The sequence below is a fragment of the Lycium ferocissimum genome, chromosome 4 (assembly GCF_029784015.1).
Source record: "Lycium ferocissimum isolate CSIRO_LF1 chromosome 4, AGI_CSIRO_Lferr_CH_V1, whole genome shotgun sequence".
Classification (NCBI taxonomy): domain Eukaryota; kingdom Viridiplantae; phylum Streptophyta; class Magnoliopsida; order Solanales; family Solanaceae; genus Lycium; species Lycium ferocissimum.
Genome location: NC_081345.1, coordinates 55,096,206 through 55,117,656, shown reverse-complemented (window position 1 = coordinate 55,117,656; position 21,451 = coordinate 55,096,206). Strand labels below are relative to the sequence as shown.

At 40.1% G+C, this 21,451-nt stretch overlaps 1 protein-coding gene across 1 annotated transcript; it reads right to left on the bottom strand.

The window, feature by feature from the left end:
- Positions 1–2,086: 2,086 nt before the first annotated feature.
- LOC132054206 (putative receptor-like protein kinase At3g47110) lies at positions 2,087–20,476 on the bottom strand. Its single transcript, XM_059446252.1, has 4 exons — positions 20,138–20,476; positions 3,522–3,591; positions 2,812–3,438; positions 2,087–2,598 (listed from the first exon to the last, which is right to left on the bottom strand). Exons 1-4 carry the CDS (start codon positions 20,474–20,476, stop codon positions 2,261–2,263), a joined length of 1,374 nt encoding a protein of 457 aa, XP_059302235.1. The 3' UTR covers positions 2,087–2,260.
- Between the last annotated feature and the right edge of the window lie 975 nt (positions 20,477–21,451).

Here is a 21,451-nt window from a genome sequence, read left to right as displayed (position 1 = left end):
GCACATGGTCAACAAATCATATAGAATGAAGTAAAGTATCGTTCCCAACAAGGATTTAGTGTTAACTAGATCAAATAGCTCGACCAAGTTTATTACATTAATACTTTTATTGTTATGTGAGTAAGAACAACGCAGAAGATGATTTTCAGAATTCAGAAGAGAGAAAGAAACCTAGACTTACGGGGCGATTTATCCATTAATGTTGTGTATTCACTTGAGTTAGTCCATTGAAGATCTAGTTTACTAGCCACGGGGTTGATTTTACTTCGGACATGACCTATCCTCGACCGGCGTCTACCCAAACTACTAAAACACCTATGTCTCCATGATCGTTTCTAACAATAAGGATGTAGTTGTATCTCCAATATTTGATTGTATCTCCAATATTTGACTACGGAAGGCAAACAAAGTAAAGGTCTACAACTAGTCATTCACTTGGTAATTGTACGTTTGTAAGAGGCACTAATCAGTGTTGGATGACCCGCCGGATCACGGAACAAGACCTACCCTATACTATAATACAAAATAGACCTCTTCCCTTGGACTCACGGTCTAAATTCATAGATAGTATTCAATCAATGATCTAGCAATCAAATAATTAAGCGCAGGATAACATCAAGAACTAATTAAACCAATATAAATCGATGATAATAAAACATATGCTAACATCAAGTTTCTACTAACAACAATCATGGATAATCCCGTAACCATAGAATAAGAACAGCAAGCCACTCATAATGTTGTGAAGATCTCATATTCCTCTATTTGTCCAAGGCCAACATGCTTCATTGTAAACCTTTGTGGGCACCTATGGCCACCAATGCAAAGTTTTACAAGGGTGATAGTTCCTCCTTTGGTGATCCCGACCTCTATAGACATGTTGTTGGTGCTCTAAAATATCTTATATTAATAAGACCACATATCTTCTTTGTTAGTTAACAAAGTTTGTCAGTGCATGCACAATACCTTGCAAAATCAATGCATTGTTGTCAAGAAGATTATAGGATAACTATATCACACCAAATTCATGTTCTTTTTCATTTCTAGAGCTCCTGATGCTCACTTACAAGCTTTTAATGTTTCTGGTTGGGTTGGGAGAATTGAGGATCATAATTCTACTAGGGTTATGCCATATATTTTGGTTCGAATTTGATATCATGGTCTTCAAGAAAGCAAAGAATAGTGGCCAGGTCCTCTACTGAATCTGAGTACAAGGCTTTAACAGATGTTGCCGCCGACCTAGCATGGACTCAATCACTACTTTTTGAGCTTCGATTAATATTCCTCATGCTCCCATTTTGTGGTATGATAATCTTGGTGATGTGTACTTGTCTATAAATCCAATTTTACACTCGCGCACTAAACAAGTTGAGATTGATTTTCTTTTTGTGCGGGACAAGGTAGCTAGGCGGGATTTAATAGTTTAGTTTCTCTCATCCAAGGATCAAGTAGCTGATATCTTGATAAACAACTCTCCACATCTAGGTTTCAATTTTTAAGAGACAAAGTAAAGGTGCAATAATCACCTTTAATTTGCAAGCGGGATATTGGATCAACATTATTTTCAGTGAGTTAACCTAGTCTTGTATAGTTAGAACTACTAGTCGTATCTCATAGATTTCATGTTCACCTAGTACTCTTGTATTATAAATGTATTGTACGTTGTATATTGACTGAAGCGAAGAGCTCATGTTCCTCTCATATTCTGAATGTTAAGTTTGTGGGCAAAACTGCGGGGGTTCCAGGGGCCTGCAATGGACGAAGCAAGAGACTCTAGGGGTTAGGGTTTTTGGTAGCCGATACAAACTTAAATTTTTCGTGGTATTTCGTAATCATTTTTCGTTGAGAAATAAAAGGAGTTGGTGACTAGCCGTGGGTTTTCTTTTCATTATCATTTCTTTTATTATTGTTGTCTCATAACACTGAATGCAATAAGTATAAAGTGATCGGAATGTACGTAAAAACACAAGAAAAGAGTAACAAATGTGAGGTGTAACGTGTCTAAAAACATGTACTTCTAGAAGTCGATCAGTGCATGTGCTTTGCAAAGGGAAATTCCCCATCTAGTAAACAAATAAAAGCTTTATTCATATGTTATTGAGAACAGATATCAGTTAAATAAGCAAACTATACATTCATATTATTCACAAGAATGCTTTATTGGAACCTTCTATAACATAAACAAAAAACGTGTTTCATGTGCAACGAACAAGAGAATCTCTAATAGAGCACAACTCTCTAACAGCCTCCCTGATGTTTTTTATTTTACCTGAATCATACATTGAGCAAGCAACTCCAATTCCGAGCAAGCAACTCCAATTCGAAACAAGGAGATTAAACCCTGTACCATTTTTTGCCTTCTCATGAATCTTAGAATTCGAGAGCTCTCTCTATTTATCTCTTCCTCTTCCAAATCAAGGACTGGATTTACTATTTCAAGTGATCCATCAGCCATGGGATTCCTAACAAAATCATGAAGGCTTAAATCACCACCGAACATGTCATCTGTTGGCCTTTTCCTGGTTAACATTTCAAGTAAGACAATACCAAAACTATACACATCACCATGCATTGTTGGATCGCTACCCATCCCATACTCTGCAATGAAAATATATCACAAATATTAGAACATCACTAGAATTAATGTGCTAATCTAGTTTCTACTTATTTCTATTCATTTTGATAGGAGGACATGTTTGTGCAACAATCTAAAAGCTTAATCCTTATGTTGTGACCTAAGCCACGTTCAAAATTAATATTTCCACACTAAATTATTTTTAGAATATGATCATGAATTATATGGGAAATTACCTGGAGCTATGAAGCCGATAGATCCTTTAAAAGTTGTAGAACTTGTATGAATTCTACAGGTGGTTTCATCAGTCAGATGTAGGAATCTTGATAATCTAGAAGCCCCAACATGGGCAACTAATTCATTGTCGAGGAGAATATTGTTTGATTTGAGATCACAATGAACTATTGATATTTGACAATCATTATGAAGATAATCAATTGCACTAGCAACATCAATAGCAATATTGAGTCGTTGAAAGAACCCCAACCTTCTTGGCTGAACATTTGCTCTTGAATTATCTGGATGCAACCAATCCTCCAAACTTCTGTTGGCCATAAACTCGTAAACCAAAGGCTTGAATTCGTTGCCACCATAATCAACACCAGAACATGCAGTGAGTGGCTTAACTAAATTTTGGTGTCTAACATTTCTCAGGGCCACACATTCTGCTATGAAACTTTTGATAGCTCCATGTTGTAAAAAATTCAATACTTTTATAGCAACATGTTTACCATCCATTTCGAAAATTATCTTATAAACATATCCATGACTCCCAACACCAATTAAGTTGCTCGCAGAAAATCCGTTGGTAACTTTTAGAATACTTTGATAGGAGACGACCAGGAGTTGGTTTAGATCCTTATCTAAATAAGGAATTTAGAGCCTTATCTAAATAAGGAAATGCTCTTTTGCTCCTTCCAAATCGATAGACAAGAAGGGAACCAACCATAAAAACTAGCCTCAAAATTCCAAATATTACTAAGATCATAAGCTTTAAGTTTAGCTTCTTTGAACGACTGAAGTTGCAATTGGGAAGTTTCAGGTCAGGTACACCACCACAGATTCTAGGATTTCCAACCAAAGAAATTACACTCACATTCTCAAAGATGCATCTTTTTGGAAGGGCACCTTCAAAATCATTAAACGACAAGTTTAAGAGTTTCACGGCAAAGCCTTCCAAGTACTTTGGAACCATACCTAACAACTTATTATGAGAAAGATCTAAAACTTCAAGACTCCTTAGTGAACTGAAAGTGGAAGGAATAAGCTCGTGAAAGAAATTTCTTTTCATTGTTAGGTTAACAATTGTCACACAACTTCCAAGTGTACTGGGAATTTCACCAAATAATTGGGACAATCACCGCAATGTCCACCTTGACCACCACATATATCGCAAATATTCCTACCATAGAATTCAGACGGTGCACACATCTCTCTCCCGTGAGCATTTTTACAATCTTGCCAAAAGTGGGGTCCTCCACAATATGGACATGGGTCATCAAAATAAGGGGTGCAACCATCAAACCCATTTTCATTCCATGTTGCCATAGTAACACAAGTAACAAAAATAACTAACAAAAAACAAAAATTAGCACCAAAAAACACACACACACAAAAAAAAAAAAAAATCACAAGCACATATTCACAAGTTTGGACGAAAGCAAGAAAGCTTAAATCCCAAACTAACCTAGATACGCCAAATTGTTCCCCGATAACGGCGCCAAAATTGATAACGTCCAAATCTACTTCTCAAAGAGAAAGTGTACACGGTCGTCGCAATATAATTTACCCTACTATGAGTCGGGGTCGAATCCACAGGAAACAATATAAAGGCAATTTAAACAAGTAAGGAATTATCACCAACTAAGTTAAGCCAAACACTTTTTCAATATTTGATTTTTGATTTAAAAACTAACAAAGAGAAAACTAACCTAAAAAACAAGTAAATTGATCAATGACCACAAGCATGGATACAAGGGAAATTACTCTCAAGTAACGATCCAATGTATTTCATGATTTTACAACTATAAGTGAGTTTATGCTAATTAGATAAAGATCTCTAAAATCTCATCAAAAGTTTCTCGACCAAATCAATGAATTTCACTCTAAGCTTTCTCAAGCCTTAGAGTGTGATATTAAGCACAATAAATATAATCTCAAGTAACTTTCCTATCTCTAACTCAAGTTATTAGATGAGTTTTAAAGCCCCAAATTCTTGTTATTAATCTTTCCCAACTTCAATCTTCCTCTCTCGAGCTCAAATCGAAGTAAATGGGAGGGTCTTAGGGTTAGCTAATCCCTTAAGAAACATTAAAGAACAAGATTAATTAAAACAACATTAACTCACTTCATTAGCAATAAAAATTATTCAATACATAAAGCAAAATAACAGTTTCATCCAAACTTTAATCATTGAATATTTCCATAAACAAGATTCAAGTAATGGAATGGAGTTCTACACACTTAGATATTCAATACATAACAAGAGATTGAAGAAATGAGTAAAAGAGTAAGAAATTTGTCATCTAAGTCTTCAAATCTTCTCTTCCAAAGTGCGAGTTGATGAACCCTAGTCGCCAAAACTTGTGTTGAAAATGGCCAAAGATGATGATATTTTCCTTCAAGTGTTGCTTTTATATCTCCCCAATATTTCCACATCAAAATATGACCAAAACAGCCCCATATTTTCAGATTTGCAAATCTGTCCCTTTTTTGCAGTTTTAGCCTTTTTTGTCATTTTCTTCACTTTGACCTCTTTTGACTTGTTTTTCACTTGATTTCTTCATGATCACTTCTCAATCATATAAACCTATAAAATTGAAGTAAACGACATTAAATGCACTATTTTCTCAATTAAAACATAACAACAATCTAAGATTAAAGAAGAAATAAGTTGGTAAAATACCAACTTATCAAACCCTAAACTTAAACTATTGCTTGTCCTCAAGCAAATCAAATCATACAAATTCCTTCAAAGGACTCCGTTCAAAAGTGCACCAACATCATACCAAGTCAAAAAGTCTACTTTAAGCGCAAACACATACTTTCATTGGTACAATTAATCCAAAACATATGAATTACAAACTTTTTCTCAAAAACTTCATTTTCATTTCAAGTGCTCAAACACCAAGTTAATCAAAGTAGTAATGACTTCAAAATTTGCCTCATCATCATAAAACAACTTTCTCTTGTTCATTCCTCTCAATTGGAAAATGGAACAAATTCATAACTCAAATTCTCATGTGCTCTCACAATCAAAAGAGAATCCCAACTCGCAAAATGCGATTTAAAACACAAATGGGATATCAAATGGAAAGAATTAACTCTCTCTCACACAAAGATGTTCAAATGCACACAAGTAGTGTCACGACCCATTTTTCATAGGCCGTGTGGCCACTTACCTTCCCACCTCGATAAGCGAACCCTCAACCCAACAATGAACAAATACACGAAGAATGAATTTAAAACAACGGAATAGAAAAAATACGTAAGTCTCACGATATATCTATATATAAGTAGTAGAAAGTGCGGAAGACAATAAACACCCCCAGGGTCTAGTTTGAATAATACAAGAACATCTAAGTAGAAGAATACAATTTGGAATACTAATACATAATGTGTATGTCTCTGAAGTAAAAATAAGACATATGATAGGAAAGTCTTCAAGGTCAGCGGACGCCATACTCACCCTGGAAACTCAAGAGAAAGCTGAAGTGTCGATTAGCCACGTGCCACAAAAGTAGATCCGACCTGGTACTCTGCATTCATAAAAGAATGCAGCAAGTGCAGGTCAGTACAAACCGCATTACTGGTAGGCATCATCGGCCGACTAAGTATAGCTAACACAATTCAGAAGATAAAGCAGATAAGCAAGGAATCTAGCAAGTATAAAACAATATAATCACAGCCAAGTATCCGTAATCGCCTATGTAAAGCATCTAACCCAAATACGTCAAGTCCGAATATATCCTATACAATCCAATCATCAAGCATTCCAATCACCAAGTATCTCAATCAAGTCATAATACAATGCAGTGCAATGATGGAATGAATGCAATGTAATGCCATGCAAATGAGGTGTACACATATACTTCGGACTGAAATATTGACGTCTCGGTAGCACAACTCAGCGTGACTCGCGAAGTCTAAGTGCCACCAGTCCCGGATCTTTGCCCACGCATGAGACGAGACCCGGCTAATGTCTCACGGGGGGTCTCACCGGACTACGTCTTTGGGGACCCGCAGAGTCCATGCACTAACAATGATTCCGGGATATCGTCGGAATCGGCCATGCAATAATTATGCCGGAATAGATCATCAGACATCGGCCATCTCACAATCACTCAAGTAAAAGAGTCTGTCAAATATCCGTCTCACACAAGCAACGATTCGTAAATGAACCTCGGACATCAGCTTTCTCACAATCACTCAAGTAAAAGAGTTTATCAAATATCAATATCATACAATCAACGATTCCGGAATTCATCTTCGGACATCGGTCTTCTCACAATCACTCAAGTAAAGAGTTTATCGAAATATCAGTTTACTCAATCAACGATACCAGATCATCACCGGATATCGGCCATGCATCATGAATGTGTGAGAATGCGGGCAATGAGTATATCAACCATCAACAATCAACTTTAAATCACAAGTACCAACAATAGGGTACATCAACAATGTATCATATCACAATACCAATAGTGGTATGCCAACAGTATATCAATAGCACAAGTACCAACAACGGGTACGCCAATAATGTATCAGATCACAATACCGGTGGGGGGGGGGGGGGGGGGGGGGGGGGGTATGGGGGGGGGTATATCAATATCACAAGTACCAACAACGGGTATGCTAACGATGTATCGTAGTTCGAATACTAACAACGGTATATAAATTCTATCTTAGTCAAGACAATAACACAGATTCTGATATCTACTAACTACTCAAGGCATCAAACCATCACAATGGAACAATCAAACACATATAACGGGGTGGCTAGTCCCAACACATAACAGGGCCCAACCTAAGGCAATATCCAACCCGACTTCATACCCGAAGGTTCACATGCTATCTCTGACATCATAATCTAAATATGTACTTCGCTATACGAAGTCTCACCAAAGGTAAGCCATAACCTACCTAGACTGCCGAACCGCAACACCAACAACTCACTTTTTTGCTTTGCCTTTCCACTGAACCTCGGAACCAAAGTAGTCTAAGAATAATCGAATTCTATCTTAGAAATCATGAAGAATGATACTAATATTGCTAGGATTTCCATTTGGTCCATTTTAACCCTAGAAATTGGGAAAACAAGCCCACAAGGGCAAAACGAGAAATTCGCGGGCAAAATACCAAATTAAGTACTAGGTAATCACAATCCAACCATTAATTGTTGATTTAGCCCAAGGATTAGCCTAGTTCCCGATTTCAAGCAAAACCCCCAATTTGGGTATAAACCCTAAGTGTTCAATCTCGAAATTTAATGTTAAAAGTGGAAGATATATGATTAATAAGCTTAGATTCATCAAATTTTAACATAAACATCATCAATTTCCTCATACATGAGCCTAAGGGAAAGTTCATTAAAACCCTCCTTCAAATTTCACCTCTGAGGGACTGTTAAAGGGAAAGGGGAAATCTAAGATGATTGTGATTAAGGAAGAGTAAAGGATTAGGCAAGTTTTACCTCCAAGAATTTCTCTAAATTATCTCCAAGAACATTTTCCTCAAGCTCAAATATCGAGATGGGAAATATCGAAAATGGGCGAAAATGCAGGAGAGACTATAACGACCAAACGGGTCGTTACATCAGATACTAATTGAACCGTTGCTCGTCCTCGAGCAAAGAAAGAAGGAAAGTAAGGACATACCTGAATCAGTGAACAACTGGGGATATCGGCTACGCATATCGGACTCAGTCCCCCAAGTAGCCTCTTCCATAGAGCGGTGCTTCCATTGCACCTTCACAGAAGCAATCTCCTTTGACCTCAACTTCCGTACCTGCCTATCCAAGATCGCGACAGGCTCCTCCTCATATGTCAAATTCTCATCAAGCAATATAGAATCCCGACGGACAATGTAGGTACCATCGGTATGGTATTTCTTCAGCATCGAAACATAAAACACCGGATGAACTCCCGCCATGCCTGGCGGCAATGCTAACTCGTAAGCTACATCGCCGATACAACAATCTCAAACGAACCAATGTACATGGGGCTAAACTTGCCCCATTTACCAAATCTCATAACACCCTTCATAGGTGAAACCTTCAATAGAACCTGGTCACCAATAGCAAACTTCAAATCTCGGACCTTCCGGTCCACATACATCTTTTGCCTACTCTGAGCTGCCACGAGCCTGGCCTGAATAACTCTCACTCTATCAAGGGACTCTCTCAATAGATCCGTGCTCCCAGGTCGAGCCTCAAACCCATCGAACCAATCAATTGGAGATCTACACCTCCTACTATGCAAGGCCTCAAAAGGCGCCATACCAGTACTCGAATAATAACTGTTATTCTACGCAAAAGCTACCAAGGGCAAGTGTTGGTCCCAATGACCACCAAAGTCAATAACACACGCTCTCAACATGTCCTCGAGCACCTAGATGGTCCGTTCGGACTGGCCATCGGTCTAGGGGTGGAAAGCTGTACTAAAGTCCAATCGAGTACCAAATTCCTCATGAAATGCCCTCCAGAATCGAAAAGTGAAGTTAGTACCCCGATCAAATACAATAGAAATAGGGATCCTATGTAATCTCACAATATCCCGAATATATATCTTGGCTAACTTCTCCACGGTATAGGAAACCGGAACAAAGTGAGCGGACTTAGTCAACCGATCCACTATCACCCAAATAGAATTAAACTTGCCAAGGGTCTTCGGAAGACCCGTGACAAAATACATGGTAATCCTCTCCCACTTCCACTCAGGAATGGGCATCCTCTGAAGCACCCCACTTGGTCGCTGGTGCTCATACTTTACCTTCTGATAATTTCTATACTTAGCCACAAAATCAACTATATCTCTCTTCATCTGACACCACCAATAGTGATATCTCAAGTCTCGGTACATCTTAGTTGCTCCCGGGTGGATGGAATAGCGAGAGCTATGAGCCTCAGATAAGATCAAATGAACCAAATCACCAACACGAGGAACGCACACGCGTCCTCTAATCCTCAGAATGCCCTCAGAATCAATCACGGCCTCCTTGGCCTCCCCTCTCCAAACCCTTTCTCGCTTCTTGCTCAACTGAGCATCCTCAAACTAATGAGCTTTGATCCGATCCAATAATGAGGACCTTGTCTCTATACAGGCCAAGAGCTTGCCCCAGACTGAAATGTCAAGATGGACGAAACTGTTGGTCAGAGTCTGAACCTCCATGGCCAACGGATGCTCGAAAACAATCAATCGAGCTAAACTCCCCATACTCACCGCCTTGCGATTCAAGGCATGAGCTACCACATTGGCTTTGCAAGGGTGATATAGAAAAGAGATATCATAGTCCTTCAGGAGCTCCATCCATCGGCGCTGCCTGGAATTAAGATCTCTCTGAGTAAACAGATCTTTGAAGGCTACGGTGATCAGTGAAAACTTCACAATATAAACCGTACAAGTAATGCCTCCAAAGCTTCAAAGCGAAGACTACGGCTAGTAACTCCAAATCATGGGTAGGGTAATTCTTCTCGTGAACTTTTAACTGACGGGAAGCTTAACCTATCACTCTACCCTCCTGCATCAACATCGCACCCAAACCCGTACGGGAAGCATCACAATAAACCGCGAAATCCTTACCTTCCACAGGCAAGGCTTGGATCGGGGCTGTAGTCAACAGAAGCTTGAGCTTTTGAAAGCTCTCCTCATAATCATCCGTCGCTGAAGGAACATCCTTTCGAGTCAATGCGGTCGGCCGATGAAGCAATGGTAGTAAAACCCTTTACAAAGCGACGGTAATAACTGGCCAAACCCACAAAGCTACGAATCTCAATAATGGTAGTGGGCCTCACCCAACCTTTCACAGCCTCAATCTTCTGTGGATCAACCATAATCCCCTCTTTGGACACCACATGGCCCAAAAATGCTACATACTCCAACAAGAACTCACACTTGGAAAATTTAGCAAACAAGCTATGTTTCTTTAACAACCCAAGAACGGTACGAAGATGGCCCTCATGCTCCTCTCTACTCTTGGAATACACCAAGATTTCATCAATAAACACAATCACAAAGGAATCAAGGAACGGCCTAAAAATGCCATTCATCAAAGTCATAAATGTAGCCAGGGCATTAGTAAGCCCAAAAGATATTACTAGAAACTCATAGTGGCCATATCTCGTCCGAAAGGCTGTCTTCGGAATATCCTCCGCCCTGATCTTCAGCTGGTGATAGCTGAAACGCAAATCAATCTTCGAAAACACCGAAGCACCCTGAAGCTGGTCAAACAGATCATCAATACGTGGCATAGGGCAATTGTTGTGAATAGTGGCCTTGTTCAACTTGCGATAATCAATACATATCCTCATAGTCCCATCTTTCTTCTTCACGAATAACACTGATGAACCCTTGCTCAATAAATCCTGTAATTGTTCCTTAAGCTCTCTCAACTCGGCATGTGCCATCCGATATGGTGAAATGGTAATAGGATGAGTGCCTGGGTCCACGTCGATACAGAAATCAATGTCGTGATCGGGTGGCATACCCGACAAATCCTACGAAAATACCTCTGCAAACTCACTTACAATAGGGATAGACTTAAGGGGTGGAGATGCAACAGTCGTATCACGAACATGCGCCAAATACGCTAAACACCCCTTAGCTTCGGGTGCCCGTCATGGCCCTCTGGTCGGGTCATGACAAAAGTAGTATCAGAGCAATTTCATCCTAGGGTGTGTCTACGAGCCGTATCTAGTAGAGTCTTGTTTATGGGTGTGTTGCGTGCCACACTTATGAACAGGAGGCTGCAGGCATTTTGGAATGAATGACCTTCTTTTCCTCATAGATCGTGCGATAGAGCCATGATATAAGAATTTCTCTTTTTCTTAATCGTGTGTTATGCTTTTCAGCAATTCCTGTAACGAGAAAAACTACAGCAGCCTAAAAGGGCAAGAAAGTGGCAGAAAGACGGACTGAGAGAGTACTGCCAACAGATATAGATGACGGTGAGTCCCAGAATGAGGTTTCATCTCGGTCCTCTTACTCATTACCTGCTTCAGAGGAGCATGATTGGACCCTCAGCCGCAGCTCCAACACCCCCAATTCCCCTACCAGATGCTTCGGGCCAAAAACTGAAAAAGGCCATTCATTTGCTGACTCGGTTAGTCGTCACGCAGGCCGAGCGGTAGGGTACGGGTCATGGTGATAGGGCTGTGAGTGCTAGAGCCAGTGATTTTATTATCTTGAACCCTCCGAAACTCTTTAGGTCAAAGCCAGATGAGAACCCTCAAAGCTTTATGTATAGGATGTTGAGAACACTTCTGTTAATGCATGCTTCGGACGTCGAATCGGTAGAGTTGGCCTTCTACAGACTACGGGATATTGCGGTTCATTGGTATACAGTTTGGATGTCTTCTAGGGGAGTTAATGCACCTCCCCCGTTATGGCAAGAGTTTGTTGATGCTTTCCTCCGACACTACTTGCCACCCGAGGTTCAGCGGGCTAGAGCTGATAGGTTCCTAAATCTTAGATAAGGAAGTATGATTGCCCTAGAGTATATACTCCGCTTCAATTCTTTGGCTAGGTATGCTCTGACCATGGTAGCGGATATGGGAGATCGTGTGCACCGATTTGTGAGTGGCTTAGGGCCACATTTGATGGATAAGTGCTTGACTGCCACATTTCAGGATGGTATGGATATTTCTCGCATCCAGGCCCATGCCCAGAATCTAGAAAAATGACAGCAACCATATGGGAGTGAGCGCGAGCATGATAGGGGTTATAGTAAGAGGGCTAGATCTTCGGGTCCGACTAGTGAGTTCAGAAAAGGGCAAAGACAGCAGTTTTCTAGGCATTCAAGCCATTCCATGACTAGTGTGCCTCCACGGTTTGTGAGCCAGAGATTTGATAGACCTATCCACTCGGGACCGAGTCAGAGTTTTAGAGCTTTGGGTTCTCATTATAGGGGTGACTCGGGCCAGGCAAGATTACCCCTACCACGATGTTCTCAGTGCGGGAAGCTACGTTAGGGCCAGTGCTGATTAGGTTCAGATGCTTGCTATTCCTGTGATCGGCCAGGCCATATCATGCCTGACTGTCCATCCATAGGTGGTAGGGTAGGGTCCAGGACACAGGGTCAACAGTTGGGTCTTCATTATCTATACGCCCTCTGCGGCAGGGCTCACAGACACCAGTGAGTCGTGGTAGAGGTAGAGGGGGAGCGCCTGATTCTAGTGGTCATTAGCACCGTATTTATGCTCTGGCGGGGCGATAGTATCTTAAGTCCTCCCCTGATGTCGTCACAGGTATATTATCGGTATTTTCTTATGATGTATATGCATTGATTGATCCAAGCTCCATATTGTCATATGTTACTCCTTATATTGTTGGTCGATTTGGGGTCAAACCGGAGTCAATCAAACCTTTTGAGGTATCTACACCCGTTGGTGAACCGGTGATAGCTAGTCGAGTATATAGAAATTGTGTAGTTGTGATTTGTGATCATCGAACTATGGCTAATTTACATGAGTTAAAAATGGTGGATTTTGATGTTATCATGGGCATGGATTGGTTGGCTTCTTGCTATGCCAATGTTGATTGTAGAGCATAAATGGTTCGCTTTCAGTTTCCGGGAGAACCAGTTTTGGAATGGAATGGTAATACAGCGTCTCCAAGAGGTAGGTTTATTTCTTATCTCAAGGTAAGGAAGATGATTGCTAAAGGTTGTAGTTATTATTTAGTCCGGGTTCAAAATATAGAAGCCAAATCGCTGACTCTTTAGTCAGTCCCCGTGGTGAATGAGTTTCTGCATGTATTCCCGGATGAGCTTCCAGGCCTTCCCCGCAGCGAGAGATTGATTTTACTATTGATGTGCTACCGGATACCAAACCCATATAGATTCCTCCTTATAGGATAGCTCTTGCAGAGTTGAAAGAATTGAAGGACTTGCTTGAGAAGGGCTTTATTAGGCCTAGTTCATTCCCGTGGGGAGCACTCGTGTTGTTTGTAAGAAAGAAAGATGGCTCCTTGCGAATGTGTACTGATTACAGACAACTGAATAAGGTGACGATTAAGAATAAATATCTGCTTCTAAGGATTGATGATTTATTTGATCAATTGCAGGGTGTCAAATGGTTTTCAAAGATAGACTTGAGATTCGGGTATCATCAGATGAGAGTCAGGGAGGAAGATATTCCTAAGACGACCTTCAGAACTAGATATGATCATTTCGAGTTCCGGGTAATGTCGTTTGGGCTAACTAATGCACCGGCAGTATTCATGGATTTGATGAACAATGTGTTCAGGCCTTTTCTAGATTTATTTGTGATTGTGTTCATTGACGATATCCTGGTATATTCTCGGTCCGAGGCAGAACATGCAGATCATTTACGTACCATTCTTAGAGTCCTTCAAGCTCGAGAGCTATTTGCAAAATTTTCAAAGTCTGAGTTTTGGTTGAATTCGGTGACCTTTTTGGGGCATATTATTTCAACTGAGGGTATTCGGGTGGATACCCAGAAGATTGAAGCTGTGAAGACTTAGCCAAGGCCTACAACACCTACGGAGGTTCGTAGTTTTCTGGGCTTGATAGGTTATTACAGAAGATTTTTAGAAGGCTTTTCTTCTATTTTTGCACCACAAACAAAGCTGACTTAGAAGGTAGCTAAATTTCAATGGACGGATTCTTGTGAACGCGATTTTCAAGAGTTAAAGAATAGATTAACTTCTGCCCTAGTCCTGACACTTCCAGAAGGATCGGAAGGCTATGTTGTCTATTGTGATGCTTCAGGCGTTGGGTTAGGATGTGTGTTGATGCAGTATGGTAAGGTGATTGCTTATGCTTCAAGGCAGTTGCGAAAACATGAGAAAAACTATCCGACCCACGATCTTGAGTTAGCTGCGGTGATTCATGCATTGAAGATGTGGAGACATTATTTGTATGGTGTTCATATTGATATTTATACGGATCACAAGAGCCTTCAGTATATTTTCAAGCAAAAATAATTGAATTTACGGCAAAGGCGATGGTTGGAGTTGTTGAAAGATTATGTTGTTAACATTCTATATCATCCCGGAAAGGCGAACGTTGTGGCTGATGCTCTTAGCCGTAGATTTATGGGAAGTTTATGTGATGTTCAGCCAGAGAAAAGAGAATTAGCTCGTGAGCTCCAGCAGTTAGCTATCCTAGGAGTTCGGGTAATGGACTCGGGCAATATGGGAGCCACCTTTCAGAATTCAGTTGTTTCGTCCTTTGGTAGTTGAGGTGAAAGAGCACCAGTATGAGGATCCCATACTATTCATTACAAAAATACATTTCCTCAGAAGAAAAATTCATCCTTTGATATTTCTGAAAATGGAGTTCTCCGATGTCGAGGTAGGTTGTGTGTTCCCGATGTTGCAGCATTACGTCATCAGCTTTGAAAGAAGCCCATTGTTCCCGTTATTCTATTCATCCCGGAGGAATGAAAATGTACCATGATCTTAAATCCATATATTGGTGGAATGGAATGAAGAAAGACATAGCGGAATTCGTAGCTCAATGTCCTAACTGCCAGCGGGTGAAGATTGAGCATCAAAAGCTCGGTAGATTGTTGCAAGCTATGGAAATTCGGACTTGAAAATGAGAAATGATTAATATGGATTTCATCACAGGCTTACCTCGTTCTCAGCGTAAGTATGATTCTATATGGGTGATTGTGGATATACTTACGAAGTCAGCTCATTTCCTACCAGTCAGAACTACATAGCTCAAGATTATGCAAAGCTTTATGTCAAAGAGATAGTACGACTACATGGTGTCCCAGTATCTATTATTTCCGATAGAGGGACACAGTTTAAAGCCAATTTCTAGAAGCCTTTTCAAGAAGGTTTAGGGACTCAGGTGAGTCTTAGTAAAACATTTCATCCACAGATTGATGGACAAGCTGAGCGTACCATCTAGACTCTCGAGGATATGCTACGGGCATGTGTGTTAGATTTTGGAGGTAGTTGGGATGATCACTTACCACTTATTGAGTTTGCTTTTAACAACAATTATCATTTCAGCATCCAAATGGCCCCGTATGAGGCTTTGTATGGGTGCAAGTGCAGATCGCCAATCGGGTGGTTCGAAGTGGGAGAAACTAAACTAATAGGGCCAGACTTGATCCAGCAAGCCATAGCAAAGGTCAAGCTTATACAGGATCAATTATTAACAGCTCAGAGTCGTCAGAAATCCTACGCAAATAATCGTCAACGAGATTTAGAGTTCCAAGTGAAGGACTGGGTATTCTTGAAGTTGTCGCCGATGAAGGGCGTCATGAGGTTTGGCAAAAAGGGCAAGCTTAGTCCTCGGTATATTGGGCCTTATGAGATTGTACGCAAGGTAGGCCAGGTGGCTTATGAATTAGATATACCTTCGGATTTGGAGTCAGTCCATCCGATTTTCATGTATCGATGCTTCGTAAATGCATTGGAGATCCTTCCAGAATTGTACCGGTAGATGATGTCCAAGTCACCGAGAAATTGTCTTACGAAGAAGTTCCCATTGCCATTCTAGATAGACAAGTTCGAAGACTCAGAACCAAAGATATAGCTTCAATTAAAGTCTTATAGAGAAATAATAATAGAAAGTAAATGACCTGGGAAGATGAAGAAGACATGAAATTCAGGTATCCATATTTATTTCCACCCCCAGAGGAGGCCCAGGCAGAGATGCCATTGTCCTCAGGTATGTAATGCTTTCCTTGATGATTCATTGGTCGTGTGTGGCCATTGTTGTTGTTGTAGCCCTGTGAGGTGATATATTTTGGATTGTTGTGGCAGGATGGTAGTGCCATATTACAGGAGAAACTCTGGCGAAATTTTTGTAGAATCCCTAAGAGTCTAACATTCGAGGACGAATGTTCCTAGGGGGGAGAATGTTACATCTCGAAAATTTTGAGTTGTTGCATTATGAGTAGACTGACGTAAACCTAAAGTGGACATGAAGTCCTTGTAAGGTTAAGGGGAGTATTTGATAACTTTAAGCACGTACCATAAGATTTTAAAGTCATATGAATCGGTGGGATTAAGTTCGTCGAAGGAAGTGGAATATGAGTCATGTTTGGGAAGATTTCGCAACAATTGAGTTATACTTTGTTTAGTAATGACTTGAAGAGGAGCTATAGGTCCCCCTTAGATGGTTAACGAAGTGATACACAAGTGCCAAGGAGGTTCCATAAGTATTGGAAGTCAAACGAATCGAAGGGAGCAACTTATCGGATGGGGGAAATTAGACGGACCATTTGACGGACCGTAGGGAATTTGACGGCCCGTCAAATGGTGGAGCACCACCGTGAAACAGTCACAGTGAGGCCTGCTTGGCTGGGCAGTTTAACGGTCCATTTTGACGGACCGTAGGAAGTTTGACGGTCCGTCAAAGTGGGCGTCAAAATGCCCGATGGGTTTTTAAGTTACGCTTTATATATTTCGTTTTACCTCATTTGGACTCATCATTTTCCCAAATCAGATCCTAGAGCTCTCCAAAACCTTCTCTACAAGTTTATACACTAATCCAAGCTAAATCCAAGAGAATCAAGAGATTCAAGTGCTAAGAAGCTTGCTAGGGCTTGTGAAGCTCAAGATTTCCTTGGGTGTTGATGTTGGAGACTTCACTTTAGTGGAGTAAGTTGATCCAAGACTTGTTCTTGTGTGATTAAGGTAAGTTTTTACATCCCTTGCCTATGGTTAAGGTTGTTTGATTGTTGTACCATTTGGTTGAAGGAAGAAAAATGAAAATAGAGTTCAAGTAGGAATTTGAGGATGTTATGAGCTACAAGTTAACTTGAATTATAATTCTTGGCATGTTATAAGTATAATCTTGTTGTGTGTGGTGCTAATGATGTTGAGGAAGTATTGTATATAAGTGTATATGAGGTTGTGTTGAGATTATTATTGTGAGTGATCTTGAAAAGGAGTTTTGGGGATTGAATGAAGCCTAACTTGAATGAAGTCTCTTAATTATGGTGTTGTTAATAATGTCGTTGTTATTTGGGAGTTGTTTTGGAATTTAGTAGAAGTAGATGAAATAGGAGAAATGCTGGCCAATTTTCACTAGCTTACAAATTATACTAGCTTGGACTTGAGAGTGTCTTTGAAACCTAACCTTGGTATGAACCCTCTTGAATGTAGATTTCTCTGGCTTTAGAGGTGAACGTTAAGTAGTTAAGAAGACATAAAGGTATGTAAGGCTAACCCTTCTTTCTTAAGGCATAATTCCATTATTGTACACCTATTCATGAAATTCGCCATGTCTTCCATGACGCCTCCACCTCTAGCAGTGCTAAAGCTCATAAGTCTTGATTCTCTCATGATATCATTGATCTCATCCTACGATAGTTGACCCTCTAAGGAAAGATATAGTGATGATGATGTTGTTGATGATACTTATACACTCCTATGTGTGTGTATGTATATATATATATATATGGCTATTTTGTAACACTGAGCTTATGTGGCCCGGTATGATATCTACTCCGCGCACACCATTACAATTGGGTACATATAACACTGCGCCTTGTTATTGCCGGGTATGTATAACACCGCACCTTGTTATGGCCGGGTATGCATGGCACCGAACCTATATGGTCTGGTATGGTACCATTATATGTATATGTGTATGTATGGAAGGTTTTCATTAGAAAAAGGGGAAGTAAGTGTGATCTAACGTCTTAAGAGGTATAAGTGACTCTCATATCTTATGTCAACCTTCATGCTTTTACCTTGTTATTACTTATGCCTTACATACTCAGTACATTATTCGTACTGACGTCCTTTTGTTTGTGGACGCTGCGTTCATGCCCACAGGTGGACAGGGAGACAGACTCGACCCTTAGGTTGCTTTATCAGAGACTGCTTAGAGGAGCTCCATTTGATTCGGAGCAGCAGTTGTCGATACTATTATTTTGTGTACATACATGGGCATGGCGGGGTCCTGTCCCGTCTTTATGATGTTACATACTCTCTCTAGAGGCTCGTAGACAGTTGTGTATAGCTAGATGTCTCCCAGCCTTGTCGGCTCATATTTTTGTATATCATTTTGTTAGCCTTGTCGGCTTGTGTATATGTATATGGGCATAGTTGATGATGTTGATATAAAAGTGCCTTAGCCCGATGAGATTTGTATTATTGATGCATAGGAATTGCGAGTTAGCCATGTGGCTCACCTAGATATGATTGTGAAAGTATGATGAGAGGTGCCAGGTGGGTTAACTCCGGGTGCCTATCATGGCCCTCTGGTCGGGTTGTGACACTACCTAACTAAGAACGGAGATAAAATAATAAAAGTGATTAATCCACAACATGCCAAGAATGAAATTTTCAAAAATTTGAGCAAGTTCCATTTGTAACAACGTCTATCCACAGCCACACCAACAGTCACAAAACAAGCCCGAAAAGGGCATACAATATCCATACATAAGACAAAAGCCCGGGAAGGGCACAAATAAAGCATAACCAAAATATAATGTGCTACCACATGCCACCCCCAACTACAAACATTGCAGTGTCCTCACTGCACATAATCAAAACAAAACATAAAATAGTTTGAGGGACTCGCTGAAGTCTGCATCAGATAAGCAAAAAAAAACGCAGGTGCTGACCTACGAACTGCAGGTGATGTCACCTGAGTTTTTTTTTTCTTTTTACTGTCAGCACATGCGAGACGTAGGCATGACCTACGAACCACAGGTGATGTCACCTGAGAACTTACCTGGAATCATATTTCAGTAGCAGCTACTGGTTTGGGGGTGCTCTGAAATCCCGACCTGCTCGAACCAACTCCAAAAATTTTGAAACTTTGCAGATTAGTCAAAAACAATAAAATAAACTATTCTAAAAAATAAAATTTCAAAAACGACTTAAAATTTTTAAAACGATGGGTTGCCTCCCACCAAGCGCTTGATTTAACGTCGTGGCACGACATGAGTTAACTTTACCACTTTTCCCTCCACTTGGAGGATATGAATTTTCACCCAAACTTTGAATCAAGATTCCGATGATGCTCGTGAGGCGATGGTAGGAAATCAAGGAGGTCAACTCTCGAGTATCACATTTTACACTTTTTGGCCTTTAGGTAAGGAATGCCATTTTGTCTTTTTGGCATTGCAAAGTTCCAAATAAAGACGCTTTCTTCTTCCTCTCCACAATCCTTCATAGGCTCGGTTAGTTCAACTTCCATATCATCAACCAAGCACAATGTGGAAAAATGGTTGGAATGTGATCTAATGCGCCCAAATTTCAAATTTGCCTCATCTTTGACATCCTCACCCAAAAATGAACTAGAGTCTTCAAAAACCATTTCATGAATTTTTTTATGCAACTCTAGTATCATTTCTTCAATCTCGGCATCTTGCATTATTTTTGGGTTGGTCAGTTGGCAATTTACCATTAGCTCTTGAAAATCAATCTTGACCTCTTCTTCATTGAAAACCAACTCAAAACTACTATCCATGACCCTTTGATATTGAGCATCACATGCTTCAATTTGTGCATTCAAACTGGGCTCAGATTCTCGGATAGCAATTTCAAGTAACTCTACTTCTTGACTTTGCTCAACATGAATTTTTAGAAATTCTTCCATCATCCGTGAAATGCCTTCACGGTGATCCTCATAGACTTCAAGTTGTTGAGCTTGATTCATAAGCCACTCTTGGCTCACAATTTCTTCTTTGTCAAGTTTTTCTTCATGGTGAGAGTCGTTCAAAGCTTGTAAAAATCCATCCATGGTAAGAGACACATTTTGGATGGTTTCATCATCTCCATGTTGAAGTTCTTCCAACAATTTGGTCAAGACTTGCCCATATGTTTCATTCCTCCCCAATTATGCTTTTCAAAATTTCCTCAATTTCTTCATTTTGAGAATTGGAGATTTCTTCTTCAAGATTTTATTCTTCAAGTTGAACCACTTCTTCACTTTCACAACTTTCATTGTGGTCAAAAGAATTTTCGGGCTCATCTTTCAATTTTGAAATATCTTCTTCAACCAATTCATTTTGAGGAGTAGACACATCCATGACAATTGAGGAATTGGCATCCTAAAATGAATCATTCATTCTTTTCATAGCTTCTCCATTTTCTAAAATGGATTGTTGGACTAGTTTCGCTCCTCCTCCATTTTAGCTCCCCGGTCTAAGTATGTTTGGAGTATTGCCATGATGCCTTCAAATCCGATAGTTTGTCCTTCACTTGCCATGTCATTGTCCCTATTAGACTCAAAAGCAAACCTAGCATTTTCGTAAGAACAACTTGGGAGAGGGGGAGCAAAATAATTGGGACAATCATCCCAATGTCTACCTTGACCACCACATATATCGCAAATATTCCCATCATAGAATTCAAACGGTGCACACATCTCTCTCCCTGAGTATTTTCACAATCTTGCCAAAAGTGGGGTCCTCCACAATATGGACATGGGTCATCAAAATGAGGGGTGCAACCATCAAACCCGTTTTCATTCCATGTTGCCATAGTAATACAAGTAACAAAAATAACTAACAAAAAACAAAAATTAGCACAAAAAAACACACACAAAAAAAAAAATCACAAACACATATTCACAAGTTTGGACCAAAGCAACAAGGCTTAAATCACAAATACGCCAAATTGTTCCCCGACAACGGCGCCAAAATTGATAACGTCCAAATCCACTTCTCAAAGAGAAAGTGTACACGGTCGTCGCAATATAATTTACCCTACTATG